This window comes from Oncorhynchus keta, chromosome 6 (genome assembly GCF_023373465.1).
Source record: "Oncorhynchus keta strain PuntledgeMale-10-30-2019 chromosome 6, Oket_V2, whole genome shotgun sequence".
Taxonomy (NCBI): domain Eukaryota; kingdom Metazoa; phylum Chordata; class Actinopteri; order Salmoniformes; family Salmonidae; genus Oncorhynchus; species Oncorhynchus keta.
Window position 1 is genome coordinate 5176034 of NC_068426.1, and position 17996 is coordinate 5194029.

At 41.3% G+C, this 17996-nt stretch overlaps 1 protein-coding gene across 50 annotated transcripts; it reads left to right on the forward strand.

Annotated features, from left to right (window-relative positions):
• The first annotated feature begins 1933 nt into the window (after positions 1-1933).
• On the forward strand, positions 1934-16684 carry LOC118372737 (macrophage mannose receptor 1-like). 50 transcript variants are annotated; one of them, XM_052520267.1, is made up of 11 exons: positions 1934-2422; positions 2493-2737; positions 2773-2842; positions 2948-3052; positions 3228-3402; positions 3613-4137; positions 4173-4539; positions 5829-6206; positions 6573-6941; positions 7128-7484; positions 11364-16684. In XM_052520267.1, the coding sequence occupies exons 7-11, from the start codon at positions 4503-4505 to the stop codon at positions 11369-11371; spliced, it is 1149 nt and encodes a 382-aa protein (XP_052376227.1). In that variant the 5' UTR covers positions 1934-2422; positions 2493-2737; positions 2773-2842; positions 2948-3052; positions 3228-3402; positions 3613-4137; positions 4173-4502; the 3' UTR covers positions 11372-16684. The 50 variants fall into 50 exon arrangements, with proteins under 50 accessions (XP_052376227.1, XP_052376207.1, XP_052376203.1 ...); XM_052520247.1 differs by having other exon boundaries at positions 2808-2947; positions 3018-3402; positions 3613-3927; positions 4033-4137; XM_052520243.1 differs by having other exon boundaries at positions 2808-2947; positions 3018-3262; positions 3298-3402.
• Positions 16685-17996: the final 1312 nt, after the last annotated feature.

Below are 17996 nucleotides of genomic sequence, written 5' to 3' on the forward strand. Positions count from 1 at the left end.
ATTCCCAGATATCCCGGTTGAAGGATTCCAGGTTTCCTGCTTCTTCCCTCCCATTTCCAAAGAATCTTCCAACCTGGACTTCTTGAAAAACCCTGGGAATTATGGCGAAGTTGCCAACATTTTGCAACCCTATCTGTAAATCACCTTATACTGGCTTGCAAAAGGTGTAATTCCTATTGGAATCAAGCTTGCATTTAGAATGCCTGCCAGGGTGAGGAACCTTGTGAGTAGAGTACCCAAGCCATTTAAACTGGAACGACCATTTCACTTACGTTAGCAACAACAACAAAAAAACTAACTGATTGACATAGTTTAAGAAAATGTATGTTATTTATCTTTGAAAAGAATGAGATGGTTGGTTATTAAGGGCCTGTAAGTAAAGCATTTCACGGTTTAGTCTACACTTGTTGTATTCGGCGCATGTGACAAATAAAGTTTGACACACACACACATATACACATACACACACACACAAACACACACACACAGACACACACAAGCAGCACGAATAACAAGCCAAGAATAACTTTAAAAAGGCTTTGACTGATACCCTTCGTCCCAAATAACACCCTATTCTCTAATCCCTCTGGTCAAAAGTAGTGCACTAAATAGTGAATAGGGTTCCATTGGGCCTCTGGTCTAAAGTAGTGCACTAAATAGTGAATAGGGTTCCATAGGGCCTCTGGTCTAAAGTAGTGCACTAAATATAGTGAATAGGGTGCCATAGGGCTCTGGTCTAAAGTAGTGCACTAAATAGTGAATAGGGTTCCATAGGGCTCTGGTCTAAAATAGTGCACTAAATAGGGAATGGGGTGCCATAGGACTCTGGTCTAAAGTAGTGCACTAAATAGGGAATGGGGTGCCATAGGCCTCTGATCTAAAATAGTGCACTACATAGGGAATAGGATGCTACTTTTGGGATGCATCTATATTCGTATACAGTAGGCCACCAGGAGAACGGCTCTGCAGTCCTGCTGGCTTTACGTTGCATATGGTCTCTTTTTCCTGCACTGCAGTACTTAATGCAGCTGGTGGCCACACAATATACTGACTGTTACTTTTGATCTTGACCCCCCCCCCCCTTTGTTCAGGGACAGGTTATTCCATTTTTGTTTGTTTGTTTGTGGAACTTGTTCAGTTTATGTCTCAGTTATTGAATCTTGTTATGTTCGTACAAATATTTACACGTTAAGTTTGCTGAAAATAAACGCAGTTGACAGTGAGAGGACGTTTCTTTTTTTGTTGAAACTTAAACTTTCACCCCACAAACTTAAAATATATGTGGGGTGAAAGTTCAGCTTTGTGTCTGTCTCCCATTTGCCTGCTAGTCATTACAGGATCTTATATGGTTCTGTTAGCGTCACCATGTCCTGGCGGTTACATAGTTAATTTGATTACTTGATGTGTGTGTGTGTGTGTGTGTGTGTGTGTGTGTGTGTGTGTGTGTGTGTGTGTGTGTGTGTGTGTGTGTGTGTGTGTGTGTGTGTGTGTGTGTGTGTGTGTGTGTGTGTGTGTGTATGTACACAGTGTATGACAACAAGATAATAAACCTCACATTCTTATTTTGCATGTTCCTCTGACACCAAACCTACATTAAACATAGTGACATCATGAAGATAAGGAGGAGGGGTTTAGTGACATCATGAAGATAAGGAGGAGGGGTTTAGTGACAACATGAAGATAAGGAGTAAGTGAAGGAGGAGGGGTTTAGTGACATCATGAAGATAAGGAGTAAGTGAAGGAGGAGGGGTTTAGTGACATCATGAAGATAAGGAGTAAGTGAAGGAGGAGGGGTTTAGTGACATCATGAAGATAAGGAGTAAGTGAAGGAGGAGGGGTTAAGTGACATCATGAAGATAAGGAGTAAGTGAAGGAGGAGGGGTTTAGTGACATCATGAAGATAAGGAGTAAGTGAAGGAGGAGGGGTTTAGTGACATCATGAAGATAAGGAGTAAGTGAAGGAGGAGGGGTTAAGTGACATGTATAACACACCTGTCTCAGAGAAGACAGAGCTACTCAGAGGGAGAGGGACAGCTGACAACAACCACGACAAACAACACCATCAACAGCAGGTAACAGAGTCCTTCAACAACACCATCAACAGCAGGTAACAGAGTCCTTCAACAACACCATCAACAGCAGGTAACAGAGTCCTTCAACAACACCATCAACAGCAGGTAACAGAGTCCTTCAACAACACCATCAACAGCAGGTAACAGAGTCCTTCAACAACACCATCAACAGCAGGTAACAGAGTGATTCAACAACACCATCAACAGCAGGTAACAGAGTCCTTCAACAACACCATCAACAGCAGGTAACAGAGTGATTCAACAACACCATCAACATCAGGTAACAGAGTCCTTCAACAACACCATCAACATCAGGTAACAGAGTGATTCAACAACACCATCAACAGCAGGTAACAGAGTCCTTCAACAACACCATCAACATCAGGTAACAGAGTCCTTCAACAACACCATCAACATCAGGTAACAGAGTGATTCAACAACACCATCAACAGCAGGTAACAGAGTCCTTCAACAACACCATCAACATCAGGTAACAGAGTGATTCAACAACACCATCAACAGCAGGTAACAGAGTCCTTCAACAACACCATCAACATCAGGTAACAGAGTCCTTCAACAACACCATCAACAGCAGGTAACAGAGTCCTTCAACAACACCATCAACAGCAGGTAACAGAGTCCTTCAACAACACCATCAACATCAGGTAACAGAGTGATTCAACAACACCATCAACATCAGGTAACAGAGTGATTCAACAACACCATCAACAGCAGGTAACAGAGTGATTCAACAACACCATCAACATCAGGTAACAGAGTCCTTCAACAACACCATCAACATCAGGTAACAGAGTGATTCAACAACACCATCAACAGCAGGTAACAGAGTGATTCAACAACACCATCAACAGCAGGTAACAGAGTCCTTCAACAACACCATCAACAGCAGGTAACAGAGTCCTTCAACAACACCATCAACATCAGGTAACAGAGTCCTTCAACAACACCATCAACATCAGGTAACAGAGTGATTCAACAACACCATCAACAGCAGGTAACAGAGTGATTCAACAACACCATCAACATCAGGTAACAGAGTCCTTCAACAACACCATCAACAGCAGGTAACAGAGTCCTTCAACAACACCATCAACAGCAGGTAACAGAGTCCTTCAACAACACCATCAACAGCAGGTAACAGAGTCCTTCAACAACACCATCAACATCAGGTAACAGAGTGATTCAACAACACCATCAACATCAGGTAACAGAGTCCTTCAACAACACCATCAACATCAGGTAACAGAGTCCTTCAACAACACCATCAACATCAGGTAACAGAGTGATTCAACAACACCATCAACAGCAGGTAACAGAGTCCTTCAACAACACCATCAACATCAGGTAACAGAGTGATTCAACAACACCATCAACATCAGGTAACAGAGTGATTCAACAACACCATCAACATCAGGTAACAGAGTCCTTCAACAACACCATCAACATCAGGTAACAGAGTCCTTCAACAACACCATCAACATCAGGTAACAGAGTCCTTCAACAACACCATCAACAGCAGGTAACAGAGTGATTCAACAACACCATCAACAGCAGGTAACAGAGTCCTTCAACAACACCATCAACATCAGGTAACAGAGTGATTCAACAACACCATCAACAGCAGGTAACAGAGTCCTTCAACAACACCATCAACAGCAGGTAACAGAGTCCTTCAACAACACCATCAACAGCAGGTAACAGAGTCCTTCAACAACACCATCAACAGCAGGTAACAGAGTCCTTCAACAACACCATCAACAGCAGGTAACAGAGTGATTCAACAACACCATCAACATCAGGTAACAGAGTCCTTCAACAACACCATCAACATCAGGTAACAGAGTCCTTCAACAACACCATCAACAGCAGGTAACAGAGTCCTTCAACAACACCATCAACATCAGGTAACAGAGTCCTTCAACAACACCATCAACAGCAGGTAACAGAGTCCTTCAACAACACCATCAACAGCAGGTAACAGAGTCCTTCAACAACACCATCAACAGCAGGTAACAGAGTGATTCAACAACACCATCAACAGCAGGTAACAGAGTCCTTCAACAACACCATCAACAGCAGGTAACAGAGTCCTCTGTGTTTACTTCAACAGAGTGAGATTATATATCATAAATATATATTGTATATTATATTATGTCTATATATCTTTCTAATAAATGTTTACTGTAAATGTGTATAAAGCAATTATTCAGGAGAACAATTATGTTTTAAGTGAAATGGAAACACAAAATGTAATTTTAAACGATGGTGAATTCCCCCCCAACTGGTTATTTCAGATATGAAAACTGAGTATATTTGATCTCTCTAAACAGCAGATGTGGCCAACTTTAGGTTAATAGCCTTGTTGTGGATTGTGTGAATCCAATAGGTTTTCCTCTCCAATCTCCAGGGATGGACCAATCTCTGTTCCTCATCCTGTTGTTCTCAGGTTGGTGTTTATTTCTGTGTCTGCTTCCATGTGTGTGTGTGCTCGTGTGTGTGTATGTGTGTGTGTGTGTGTGTGTGCGCGCCTGTGTGTGTTTGCGTCTCTGAATGTTTGTCCGTGTGTGCTGAACCCTAACTGGAGAACTGTGTGCAGAATTGACAGCAATATTATATACATACCAGTGGCCAGTTTATTAGGTATACCAGTGGTCAGTTTATTAGGTATACCAGTGGCCAGTTTATTAGGTATACCAGTGAACAGTTTATTAGGTATACCAGTGGGGCTGTCCATCCTCCTCCCATAATGTTGGTTTGTTCTCCACAGGGCTGTCCATCCTCCTCCCATAATGTTGGTTTGTTCTCCACAGGGCTGTCCATCCTCCCCTCATAATGTTGGTTTGTTCTCCACGGGGCTGTCCATCCTCCTCTCATAATGTTGGTTTGTTCTCCACAGGGCTGTCCATCCTCCCCTCATAATGTTGGTTTGTTCTCCACAGGACTGTCCATCCTCCCCTCATAATGTTGGTTTGTTCTCCACAGGGCTGTCCATCCTCCTCTCATAATGATGGTTTGTTCTCCACAGGGCTGTCCATCCTCCCCTCATAATGTTGGTTTGTTCTCCACAGGGCTGTCCATCCTCCCCTCATAATGTTGGTTTGTTCTCCACAGGGCTGTCCATCCTCCTCTCATAATGTTGGTTTGTTCTCCACGGGGCTGTCCATCCTCCTCTCATAATGTTGGTTTGTTCTCCATCAATGGGTTGGTTCTCCACAGTCCATCCTCCCCTCATAATGTTGGTTTGTTCTCCACAGGGCTGTCCATCCTCCCCTCCATAATGTTGGTTTGTTCTCCACAGGGCTGTCCATCCTCCCCTCATAATGTTGGTTTGTTCTCCACAGGGCTGTCCATCCTCCCTCATAATGTTGATGGTTTGGTTTGTTCTCCACAGGGCTGTCCATCCTCCTCTCATAATGTTGGTTTGTTCTCCACAGGGCTGTCCATCCTCCTCTCATAATGTTGGTTTGTTCTCCACAGGGCTGTCCATCCTCCTCTCATAATGTTGGTTTGTTCTCCACAGGGCTGTCCATCCTACCCTCATAGTGTTGGTTTGTTCTCCACAGGGCTGTCCATCCTCCCCTCATAGTGTTGGTTTGTTCTCCACAGGGCTGTCCATCCTCCCCTCATAGTGTTGGTTTGTTCTCCACAGGGCTGTCCATCCTACCCTCATAGTGTTGGTTTGTTCTCCACAGGGCTGTCCATCCTCCCCTCATAGTGTTGGTTTGTTCTCCACAGGGCTGTCCATCCTCCCCTCATCCCTCCCTCATCAGTTCCACTTTGTGAACTTGATAAAGACCTGGACTGAAGCTCAGAGTTTCTGCAGACAGAACTACACTGACCTGGTCACCATAGATGACGACATGGCAGATATGAAGAAGCTCAATAACACAGTATCAGCAGCTGGTTGGATAGAATCAGCCTGGATAGGACTATACAACATCATGGACATCTGGAGGTGGTCTCTGGGAAACAGAGAGTTAGAGGTGGAGGGGTTTTGGGCCCAAGGACAAACAAATATTGATCCCAACAGCAAAGATGTATGTGTGTGTATGATGCAAAATGGGTCTTGGTTTAATAACAACTGTAACACGACTTGGAATTTCGTCTGCTATGGTGAGTTCCCATGTCCATTTATTTTCCCTTTTTAATTTAACCTTTACCTAAATAGGCAAGTCAGTTCAGAACAAATTCTTATTTACAATGACGGCCTACCCTGGACAACGCTGGGCCAATTGTGTGCCGCCCTATAGGACTCCCCATCACGACCGGATGTAATGCAGCCTGTATTCGAACCAGGGACTGTAGTGATGCCTCTTGCACTGAGATGCAGTGGCTTAGAGGCGTCACTGCAGCACCTGCAATACCACATTGTTTTATTCAGATAAGAGATTCAGATATGATTGAATTTATTGAGTTTATTTACAAACATTCATTCTGTATTTGTTTATATTATATATAGATTTTTTTTTCTTCAAATAGACAAAAATGCGACCAATAAGTACATTCACATCAATGAATCTAAGACTTGGAGTGATGCTCAGAGCTACTGTCGGGAGAAACACACAGACCTGGCCAGTGTGAGGAACACAACAGAGATGCAGGCCATAAAGACTATCACACTAACACATGACAACAATCCAACATACAGAGCGTGGATTGGCCTGCATAAACCTCTTGGTGTCTGGAGGTGGTCCGACCAGAGTGGCTCCTCCTACAGAAACTGGGATTCAAACGAGCCGAATGGGGCAGGTATGGGAAAGGAAGGATATTTCTGTGGAGAAGTAAAATTGTCTGGAAAATGGAACGATAAAGGATGTACTCACGAACAACCCTTTATTTGCTACGATGGTGAGCTGCCGAAATAAATCCTCAATACAGATCTACATTTAACAATCAATATTACTGTAAAGTATTGATGAGAGGGACTGAACATTTTGGGTATTGGGTGGAGATTGGGGTGAATGTTGACTGAATAACATTACTTTTCCTTATTTTTCTTAGCGTGAGTTTCTGTCCCCCCTCTTCTTCCTCCAGATGAACTGGTCCTGGTCTCAGAGAACAAGACGTGGTCAGAAGCCCTGTGGCACTGCAGACAACTGGACATGGAGCTGGTGTCTGCCCACAACCAGAACATCCAGCACTGGGTTCAACAGAGAGCCAAGAAGGCCTCCACTCCCTTCGTCTGGCTGGGCCTGAGGTACACCTGCACCCTGGACATCTGGTTCTGGGTGAATGGAGAAGAGTCCTGCTACCACAACTGGGCTGTCGGGGAGGGCTACAACACCATTAAGGAGCAGTGTGAGAACACAGGGGCCATACAGAGAGACGGGGGACAGTGGGTCGGCAAGTCTGAGACTGAGAGATTCAACTTCATCTGCAGCAACAGTACTGGTGAGATTTGATCTCTTTGTTTTGATGTGTTGAATATCTGTCTCTCTCTCTCTCTCTCTCTCTCAATATTACACTCACAAAAGTTTCAGTGGAATAGAAGAACAGATGTCATATTATCATAATAATAATAATATATGCCATTTAGCAGACGCTTTTATCCAAAGCGACTTACAGTCAGTCATGTGTGCATACATTCTACGTATGGGTGGTCCCGGGAATCGAACCCACTACCCTGGCGTTTTTGTACAGTGTTGCAACAATGTGCAAATAGTTAAAGTACAAAAATCATAATAAACATAAATATGGGTTGTATTTTCAATGGTGTTTGTTCTTTATTAGTTGCCCTTTTCTTTTGTGCAACAGGTCACAAATGTTGCTGATTTGATGGCACACTGTGGTATTTCACCCAGTAGATGTGAGAGTTTATTAAAATGTATTTTAATAATGTGGGTCTGTGTAATCTGATGCAAACATGTGTCACTGATATGGTCATTCATTTGACAGGAGGTCAGGAAGTGCAGCTCAGTTTCCACCTCATTTTGTGGGCAGTCTGCACAGTCTCAATAGCAAGGCTACGCTCACTGAGTCTGTACATAATCAAAGCTTTCGTTAATAATGGGTCAGTCATCGTGGTCAGGAATTCTGCCACGGTCTGCTCTCTGTTTAGGGTCAAATAGCATTCTTGTTCGCTCTGTTTTTTGGTAAATTCTTTCCAATGTGTCAAGGGCCCAGGTCTATCTTCTTGTTTTCTCACAATTTGGTTGGGTCTAATTGTGTCCTGGGGCTCTGTGGGGTCTTTTTGTGCTTGTAAAAGAAGGGGACTTAGGGGACTCTTACCATCTGTTGGTGATGGCTTTGTTCTACGTTGTACACTGAGAGTGATATTGCATAATTCTACATGCAAAGTCTCAATTTGGTGTTTGTTCCATTTAGTGAATTCCTGGTTGGTGAGCGGACCCCAGACCTCACAAGCATAAAGGGCAAAAGGGTTCTATAACTGATTCTAATATTTTTAGCCAGATCCTAATTGGGATGTCGAAGTTTATGTTCCTTTTGATGACGTAGAGGGCCCTACTTGGTATCATTCACAGATTTATAGAAGTCACCTGTTGCGCTGATGTTAAGGCCGAGGTATGTATAGTTTTTTTGTGCGCTCGTGCAACGGTGTCTAGATAGAATTTGTATTTGTGGTCCTGACAACTGGACCTTTATTAGAATAATATTATTTTTGTCTTACTGAGATTTACTGTCAGGTCCCAGGTCTGTCAGGGCCCAGGTCTGTCAGGGCCCAGGTCTGTCAGGTACCCAGGTCTGTCAGGTACCCAGGTCTGTCAGGTCCCAGGTCTGTCAGGTCCCAGGTCTGTCAGGGCCCAGGTCTGTCAGGTCCCAGGTCTGTCAGGTCCCAGGTCTGTCAGGGCCCAGGTCTGTCAGGGCCCAGGTCTGTCAGGGCCCAGGTCTGTCAGGTCCCAGGTCTGTCAGGTCCCAGGTCTGTCAGGTCCCAGGTCTGTCAGGTCCCAGGTCTGTCAGGGCCCAGGTCTGTCAGGTCCCAGGTCTGTCAGGTCCCAGGTCTGTCAGGTCCCAGGTCTGTCAGAGTTTAACACTTCCTCCTCCACTCCTCTCCTCTCCTCCTCTCCTCCTCCACTCCTGTCAGGGCCCAGGTCTGACAGAATCTGTGCAGAAGATCTACAGTACAGAAGTTTGGACACACCTAATCATTCAAGGGTTTTTCTTTATTGTTACTATTTTCTACATTGTAGAATAATAGTGAAGACATCACAACTATGAAAAAAAGCAAAGTAGTGCGACACAAACAACAACACAGAGTTACACATGGAATAAACAAACTCACAGCCAATAATACAGTAGAAAAAGTGTGCAAATGAGTTAGGATAAGGGAGGTAAGGCATTAAATAGGCAATAGTGGCAAAATAATTACAATGTGATAGATGTGCAGAAGATGAGTGTGCAAATAAAGATACTGAGGTGTGAAGGAGCAAAATAAATAACAGTATGGGGATGAGGTAGTTGGATGGGCTTTTTACAGATGGGCTATGTACAGGTGCAGCGATCTGTGAGCTGCTCTGACGTGTGGTGCTTAATTTGGGATAGATGGGGTGCCCATCTCAACAACATCCGGTGAAACTGCAGCGCGCGAAATTCAAAATACAAAAATCATACTATTCAACATTCATGAAAATACAAGTGTCTTACATCATTTAAAATCTTAACTTCTTGTTAATCCGGCCACTTTGTCAGATTTCAAAAGGCTTCGGGGCGAAAGCATACCATGTGATTATCTGAGGACAGCGCCCTGCATACAAAAGCATCAAACCAGCAGAGGCGTCACAAAAGTCAGAAATAGCGATAAGAAAAATCACTTACCTTTGAAGATATTCCTCTTTTTATTATCCTAAGGGTCCCAGCTACACAACAAATGGTTGTTTTGCTCGATAAAGTCCTTCTTGATACCCCAAAAAAGTCAGTTTAGTTGTCGTGTTTGATTCAGTAATCCCGTTCCACTCGTTCACTCGTTCAACATGCAGACAAAGGAATCCCAAAAGTTACCGATAAACTCCATCCAAACAAGTCAAACAACGTTTCTAATCAATCCTCAGGTACCCTGATATGTAAATAAATGATACAATTTAAGACGGAGAACAGTGTGTTCAATAGCGGAGATAAATAACGAGGTGCGTGCCCTCATCCACACGCGCCTCAAGACTACAATCCAAATGAGAGCCACCTTGAAAACTACACATTTGAGCGAATTCTTCAAGCCTGAAACCTTTTCTAAAGACTGTTGACATCTAGTGGAAGCCATAGGAACTGCAATCTGTGAGGACTTCCTTTGAATATACCATAGACAAGCATTTCAAGGGGTGGTGACCTGAAAAAAAAAATTCTGGATGGATTTCTCCTCTGGTTTTCGCCTGCCGTATAAGTTCTCACAGACACACACACACACACACACACAGATATTATTTTAAGAGTTTTAGAAACTTCACAGTGTCACAGTCTATCCAATACTACCAATTATATGCATATCTGGCATATCTGGCCAATTATATGCATATCTTTCTAGCTTCTGGCCTGAGTAACAGACAGTTAACTTTGGGCATGTCAGTCATCCGAACTTCCGAATACTGCCCCCTAGGCTTAAGAAGTTAAAGTTAGTGAGGCAGATATGAGACTCCAGCTTCATAGATGTTTGCAGTTCGTTCCAGTCATTGGCAGCAGAGAACTGAAAGGAAAGGGGTCCAAAGGAGGAATTGGCTTTAGGGGTGAGCTGTGAATTATATCTGCTGGAGTGCGTGCTACAGGTGGGTGATGATATGGTGACCAGTGAGCTGAGATAAGGTGGGATGTTACCTAGCAAAGATGTATAGATGACCTGGAGCCAGTGGGTTTGGCGACCAATATGAAGCGAGGGCCAGCCAACGAGAGCATACAGGTCGCAGTGGTGGGTAGTATCTGGGGCTTTGGTTAAACAAACGGATGGCACTGTGATAGACTGTGTCCAATTTGCTGAGTAGAGTGTTGGGGGCTATTTTGTAAATGACATCGCCAAAGTCAAGGATCGGAAGGATAGTCAGTTTTACGAGGGTATGTTTGGCAGCATAAGTGAAGGATGCTTTGTTGCAAAATAGGAAGCTGATTCTAGATGTAATTTTGGATTGGAGATGCTTAATGTGAGTCTGTAAGGAAATTTTACAGTCTCTCTCTCTCTCTCTCTCTCTCTCTCTCTCTCTCTCTCTCTCTCTCTCTCTCACTCAAGCTCTCTCAAGCTCTCCTGAAATGTATTTTCTGATGTTCTCTCTCATATTAAATGTTTTTCATGATATTCTTTTACAGTATTATATCCTTTGTTCTCTAATCCAGATTACTAGGACCAGAGCCTGTTCTCTGGACCAGCTGAACCGTACAGTCCAACACATTGTTCCATAAACTGCTCTGTAGAACAGCTAAACCCAACAGCCCAGCACATTGTTCCAGACCAATCTCTGTAGACCAGCTGAACCCAACAGCTCAACACATTGTTACAGATCCTGCTCTGTAGACCAGCTAAACCCAACAGCCCAGCACATTGTTCCAGACCAATCTCTGTAGACCAGCTGAACCCAACAGCTCAACACATTGTTACAGATCCTGCTCTGTAGACCAGCTGAACCCTACAGTTCAGAATGTTCCAGACCCTGCTCTGTAGACCAGCTGAACCCTACAGCCCAACACATTGTTCCAGACCCTGCTCAGTAGACCAGCTGAACACTACAGCCCAATACATTGTTCCAGACCCTGCTCTGTAGACCAGCAGAACCCTACAGCCCAACCCATTGTTCCAGACCCTGCTCTGTAGACCAGCTGAACCCTACAGCCCAACCCATTGTTCCAGACCCTGCTCTGTAGACCAGCTGAACCCTACAGTCCAGAATGTTCCAAACCCTGCTCTGTAGACCAGCTGAACCCTACAGCCCAACCCATTGTTCCAGACCCTGCTCTGTAGACCAGCTATACCCTACAGCCCAACCCATTGTTCCAGACCCTGCTCTGTAGACCAGCTGAACCCTACAGCCCAACACATTGTTCCAGACCCTGCTCTGTAGACCAGCTGAACCCTACAGCCCAACACATTGTTCCAGACCCTGCTCTGTAGACCAGCTGAACCCTACAGCCCAACACATTGTTCCAGACCCTGCTCTGTAGACCAGCTGAACCCTACAGCCCAACACATTGTTCCAGACCCTGCTCTGTAGACCAGCTGAACCCTACAGCCCAACACATTGTTCCATACCCTGCTCTGTAGACCAGCTGAACCCTACAGTCCAACACATTGTTCCAGACCCTGCTCTGTAGACCAGCTGAACCCTACAGCCCAACACATTGTTCCAGACCCTGCTCTGTAGACCAGCTGAACCCTACAGCCCAATACATTGTTCCAGACCCTGCTCTGTAGACCAGCTGAACCCTACAGGCCAGAATGTTCCAGATGTACTCAGATGTACATCATACAAGGTGACGGATACTCATTATTTTAAATAAATATTTGTATTTGTTTACAGTGAGCTCCAAAAAGTATTGGGACAGTAACAAATGTTTAGTAGTTTTGGCTCTGTACTCCAACATTTTCATTGCATGTTAGGAATATTGGACCAAATATTTAGCTTTTGACTATTTTAGTACATATTGAAGTGAATTTCTCCCAATACTTTTGGTCCACTAAAATGGGGACTATGTTCAAAAAGTGCTGTCATTTCTAAACGATTAACCCGATATGGATGAAATTACTGACTGTCTGGACTTTAACCTCATACTCATTGTATTATTAAAGATCCAAAATGCTGGAGTACAGAGCCAGAAAAACAAACATAGTGTCACTGCCCCGATACTGTTGGCGCTCAAAGGAAATAAATCATAGAGCTACATAGAGCTCACTGGAACTAAAACATAGAGCTATATAGAGCTCACTGGAACTAAAACATAGAGCTATTTAGAGCTCACTGGAAATAAATCATAGAGCTACATAGAGCTCAAAGGAAATAAAACATAGAGCTATATAGAGCTCACTGGAAATAAATCATAGAGCTATTTAGAGCTCACTGGAAATAAAACATAGAGCTACATAGAGCTCACTGGAAATAAAACATAGAGCTACATAGAGCTCACTGGAAATAAAACATAGAGCTATTTAGAGCTCACTGGAAATAAAACATAGAGCTATTTAGAGCTCACTGGAAATAAATCATAGAGCTACATAGAGCTCAAAGGAAATAAAACATAGAGCTATATAGAGCTCACTGGAAATAAATCATAGAGCTATTTAGAACTCACTGGAAATAAATCATAGAGCTACATAGAGCTCAAAGGAAATAAAACATAGAGCTATTTAGAGCTCACTGGAAATAAATCATAGAGCTACATAGAGCTCAAAGGAAATAAAACATAGAGCTATATAGAGCTCACTGGAAATAAAACATAGAGCTATTTAGAGCTCACTGGAAATAAAACATAGAGCTATATAGAGCTCACTGGAAATAAAACATAGAGCTATATAGAGCTCACTGGAAATAAAACATAGAGCTATTTAGAGCTCACTGGAAATAAATCATAGAGCTACATAGAGCTCAAAGGAAATAAAACATAGAGCTATATAGAGCTCACTGGAAATAAAACATAGAGCTATATAGAGCTCACTGGAAATAAAACATAGAGCTATTTAGAGCTCACTGGAAATAAAACATAGAGCTATATAGAGCTCACTGGAAATAAAACAGAGCTATTTAGAGCTCACTGGAAATAAAACATAGAGCTATATAGAGCTCACTGGAAATAAAACATAGAGCTATTTAGAGCTCACTGGAAATAAAACATAGAGCTATGTAGAGCTCACTGGAAATAAAACATAGAGCTATTTAGAGCTCACTGGAAATAAAACATAGAGCTATTTAGAACTCACTGGAAATAAAACATAGAACTCACTGGAAATAAAACATAGAGCTACATAGAACTCACTGGAAATAAAACATAGAACTCACTGGAAATAAAACATAGAGCTATTTAGAACTCACTGGAAATAAAACATAGAACTCACTGGAAATAAAACATAAAGCTACATATAACTCACTGGAAATAAAACATAGAACTCACTGGAAATAAAACATAGAGCTACATAGAGCTCACTGGAAATAAAACATAGAGCTATTTAGAACTCACTGGAAATAAAACATAGAACTCACTGGAAATAAAACATAGAGCTACATAGAACTCACTGGAAATAAAACATAGAACTCACTGGAAATAAAACATAGAGCTATATAGAACTCACTGGAAATAAAACATAGAGCTCACTGGAAATAAAACATAGAGCTATTTAGAGCTCACTGGAAATAAAACATAGAGCTATGTAGAGCTCACTGGAAATAAAACATAGAGCTATTTAGAGCTCACTGGAAATAAAACATAGAGCTATTTACAGCTCACTGGAAATAAAACATAGAGCTATTTAGAACTCACTGGAAATAAAACATAGAACTCACTGGAAATAAAACATAGAACTCACTGGAAATAAAACATAGAGCTACATAGAGCTCACTGGAAATAAAACATAGAGCTACATAGAACTCACTGGAAATAAAACATAGAGCTACATAGAGCTCACTGGAAATAAAACATAGAACTCACTGGAAATAAAACATAGAGCTACATAGAGCTCACTGGAAATAAAACATAGAGCTACATAGAACTCACTGGAAATAAAACATAGAGCTACATAGAGCTCTCTGGAAATAAAACATAGAGCTACATAGAGCTCTCTGGATATAAAACATAGAACTCACTGGAAATAAAACATAGAGCTACATAGAGTTACATAGAACTCTCTGGATATAAAACATAGAGCTACATAGAGTTACATAGAACTCACTGGAAATAAAACATAGAGCTACATAGAGCTCACTGGAAATAAAACATAGAGCTACATAGAGCTCACTGGAAATAAAACATAGAGCTACATAGAACTCACTTGAAATAAAACATGGAGCTACATAGAGCTCACTGGAAATAAAACATAGAACTACATAGAGCTCACTGGAAATAAAACAGAGCTACATAGAGCTCACTGGAAATAAAACATAGAGCTACATAGAGCTCTCTGGAAATAAAACAGAGCTACATAGAACTCACTGGATATAAAACATAGAGCTGTATCCCACCACACTGTTGTTGGTTCCATATTTACTATACTTGTTGATGTTAATGAATGTTAAAGGGGAAATTTTAGTTGTTCTAAACATTCAGTTGATTTAGTTATTTTCTATTACAACTTGCTGTTACTGTTTCCAGAGTCTATTTCACTTATTCATTATTCATTATTTTATCTCGACCGTTAATTATATTCCATTACAGAAATGTTTTAAGATCTTTTGAGTGATTTAAGTTGTGTTAAATATATTGTACACATGTTATTTCTCTATGATACTAGTGTGTAACATTTAAATGACAGTATCTGTTCTGGTGCTGGTGGTGGTCTTCATGTAAAGGGGCAATCTGTGATCTGGAATTCCATTTTAGGATTTAAAATAATGTACCCATTGATTCTTGAAGATTATAACTTATAAATGCCTCATGATTTTAGTTCAACTGTCATTTCCCATCAGAACCCAAAATGTTAACTTTTTTTAATCCAGTGTTTGTAAACAATGTAATTGTAAACAAACACGGTTTAGTCTCAAAAACATAGTATAAACTATAATGTTGATATCAGAGATAGTCATCCTGTATAGTCTCAGAATCATAGTATAAACTATAATGTTGATATCATGGATGGTCATCCTGTATAGTCTCAGAAACATAGTTTAAACTATAATGTTGATATCAGAGATAGTCATCCTGTATAGTCTCAGAATCGTAGTATAAACTATAATGTTGATAACATAGATGGTCATCCTGTATAGTCTCGGAAACATAGTTTAAACTATAATGTTGATATCATGGTTAGTCATCCTGTATAGTCTCAGAAACATAGTTTAAACTATAATGTTGATATCATAGATGGTCATCCTGTTTAGTCTCAGAAACATAGTATAAACTATAATGTTGATATCATAGATGGTCATCCTGTATAGTCTCAGAAACATAGTTTAAACTATAATGTTGATATCATAGATGGTCATCCTGTATAGTCTCAGAAACATAGTTTAAACTATAATGTTGATATCATGGATGGTCATCCTGTATAGTCTCAGAAACATAGTTTAAACTATAATGTTGATATGATGGATGGTCATCCTGTATAGTCTCAGAAACATAGTTTAGACTATAATGTTGATATGATGGTTAGTCATCCTGTATAGTCTCAGAAACATAGTTTAAACTATAATGTTGATATCATGGTTAGTCATCCTGTATAGTCTCAGAAACATAGTTTAAACTATAATGTTGATATCATGGTTAGTCATCCTGTATAGTCTCAGAAACATTCTTTAAACTATAATGTTGACATCTGTCTGTCCTTTTATATGTTGTTATGTCTGTTAATTGGAGAGTGGTTACATTTCTGTAGCCCCATCCTAAAGATTTTCCCAAAAACAGTGGTGGGGTTTACACTTTGTTATTGGTTGAACTGCAGATTTCCCCTTTAACTATTTGACTATGGTACATCCATCCTTTACACTGTACAAAAAAAATCAATAAAGTTATGAAAAGACCTCTAGTTTGTTTAGTTTTTTGTTTTATACTTATTTCAAGAAACAGCGGAAAGAATAGAAAGGATTTTGATTAGGATGTTAGACCTGATCTCAGATCATCAGTAAGTCAATAGGAACACTGTCTACTGTTGTATACATAGTGTTAGACCTGACCTCAGATCATCAGTAAGTCAGTAGGAATGCTGTCTACTGTTGTATACGTAGTGTTAGACCTGTCATGACGTTGCCCTCTTTGGGTACAGCGAGCACCATCCCCCACTCTCTGCTTCTACAACCAGACTGCTGTGGTCAGAGTGAGGTCGTAAGTTCCGAGGGAAGACCCTCTCTCATGGCCACACAGTATTGAGATAGAGTGAAGTTTCATAGTGAACAAAGGAATTTCTTCCACATCACAGAACTTGAGGTCTGAACAACATTTACGTTCCCGGAGAAGGTATAAAAGATCGGTGAAGAATCCAGCTACGAACTGGTCCGGTTGGTACAACTTGGGGAAGCTCATGGGAGACGGTGTGGCTACATTACCATAACGCTGTTTATATAATAGCCTCAGATATGAGGTTTACATCTAATTGTTGTATAAGGTGAATGAGTGAGGATGATACTGTTTGTAAAATTGTGTAATGTGGACTAATGAAGGAAACTCCAATTTGTTTTTTGAGTTGAACTAAATCAGAGGACCGCCAATGAGCCCAGTTAGGGTCAGGCATCCTGGGACAGCCCCTTTTCTGCAATTCCGAATAAAACTCAACTTTGAGAAATTCTCGGTAGACCATGTTTCTCTCAATCACAGGAGGACTAAGGTTGCAGAACATTGCTGAATCTTTTAACCACGTGGTTAAACTCTTAGACTATCGATACCGACAGAATAAGAACAAGTCTTTGATATTAATTACTAGTCTGCAGCCAGGAATTCGGTATCATTGAAAGCGAAGAACGACAACCGCCGAAACATCCATCCTACAACAACATTATTGAATGTCACTCTGAACTATCCACTATAACCACGACACAGAGAGAGACGGACAATTCTACAAAAGAAACAAACTTCTCACCAGAGATCATCACGACACACTGATCGTAAATATATATATTGATTGCAATTGTTCCCGAATGAGTGAGCGTTCATGTGCAAAGGCTTAGCATTTCAATTGTTGTAATTATTAACTCTGTAGTGACTTCTTAGTCGACCCCCACTTCCCTTTTTGTCCACCAAGCCGCAATGCCGGTTTAGCCCACTAGGGCACATTCTCCTATCATTTCTTGTAGCCATATTTACTTTGTTGTTTTGTTTATGCATTTATTTCGTAATAAA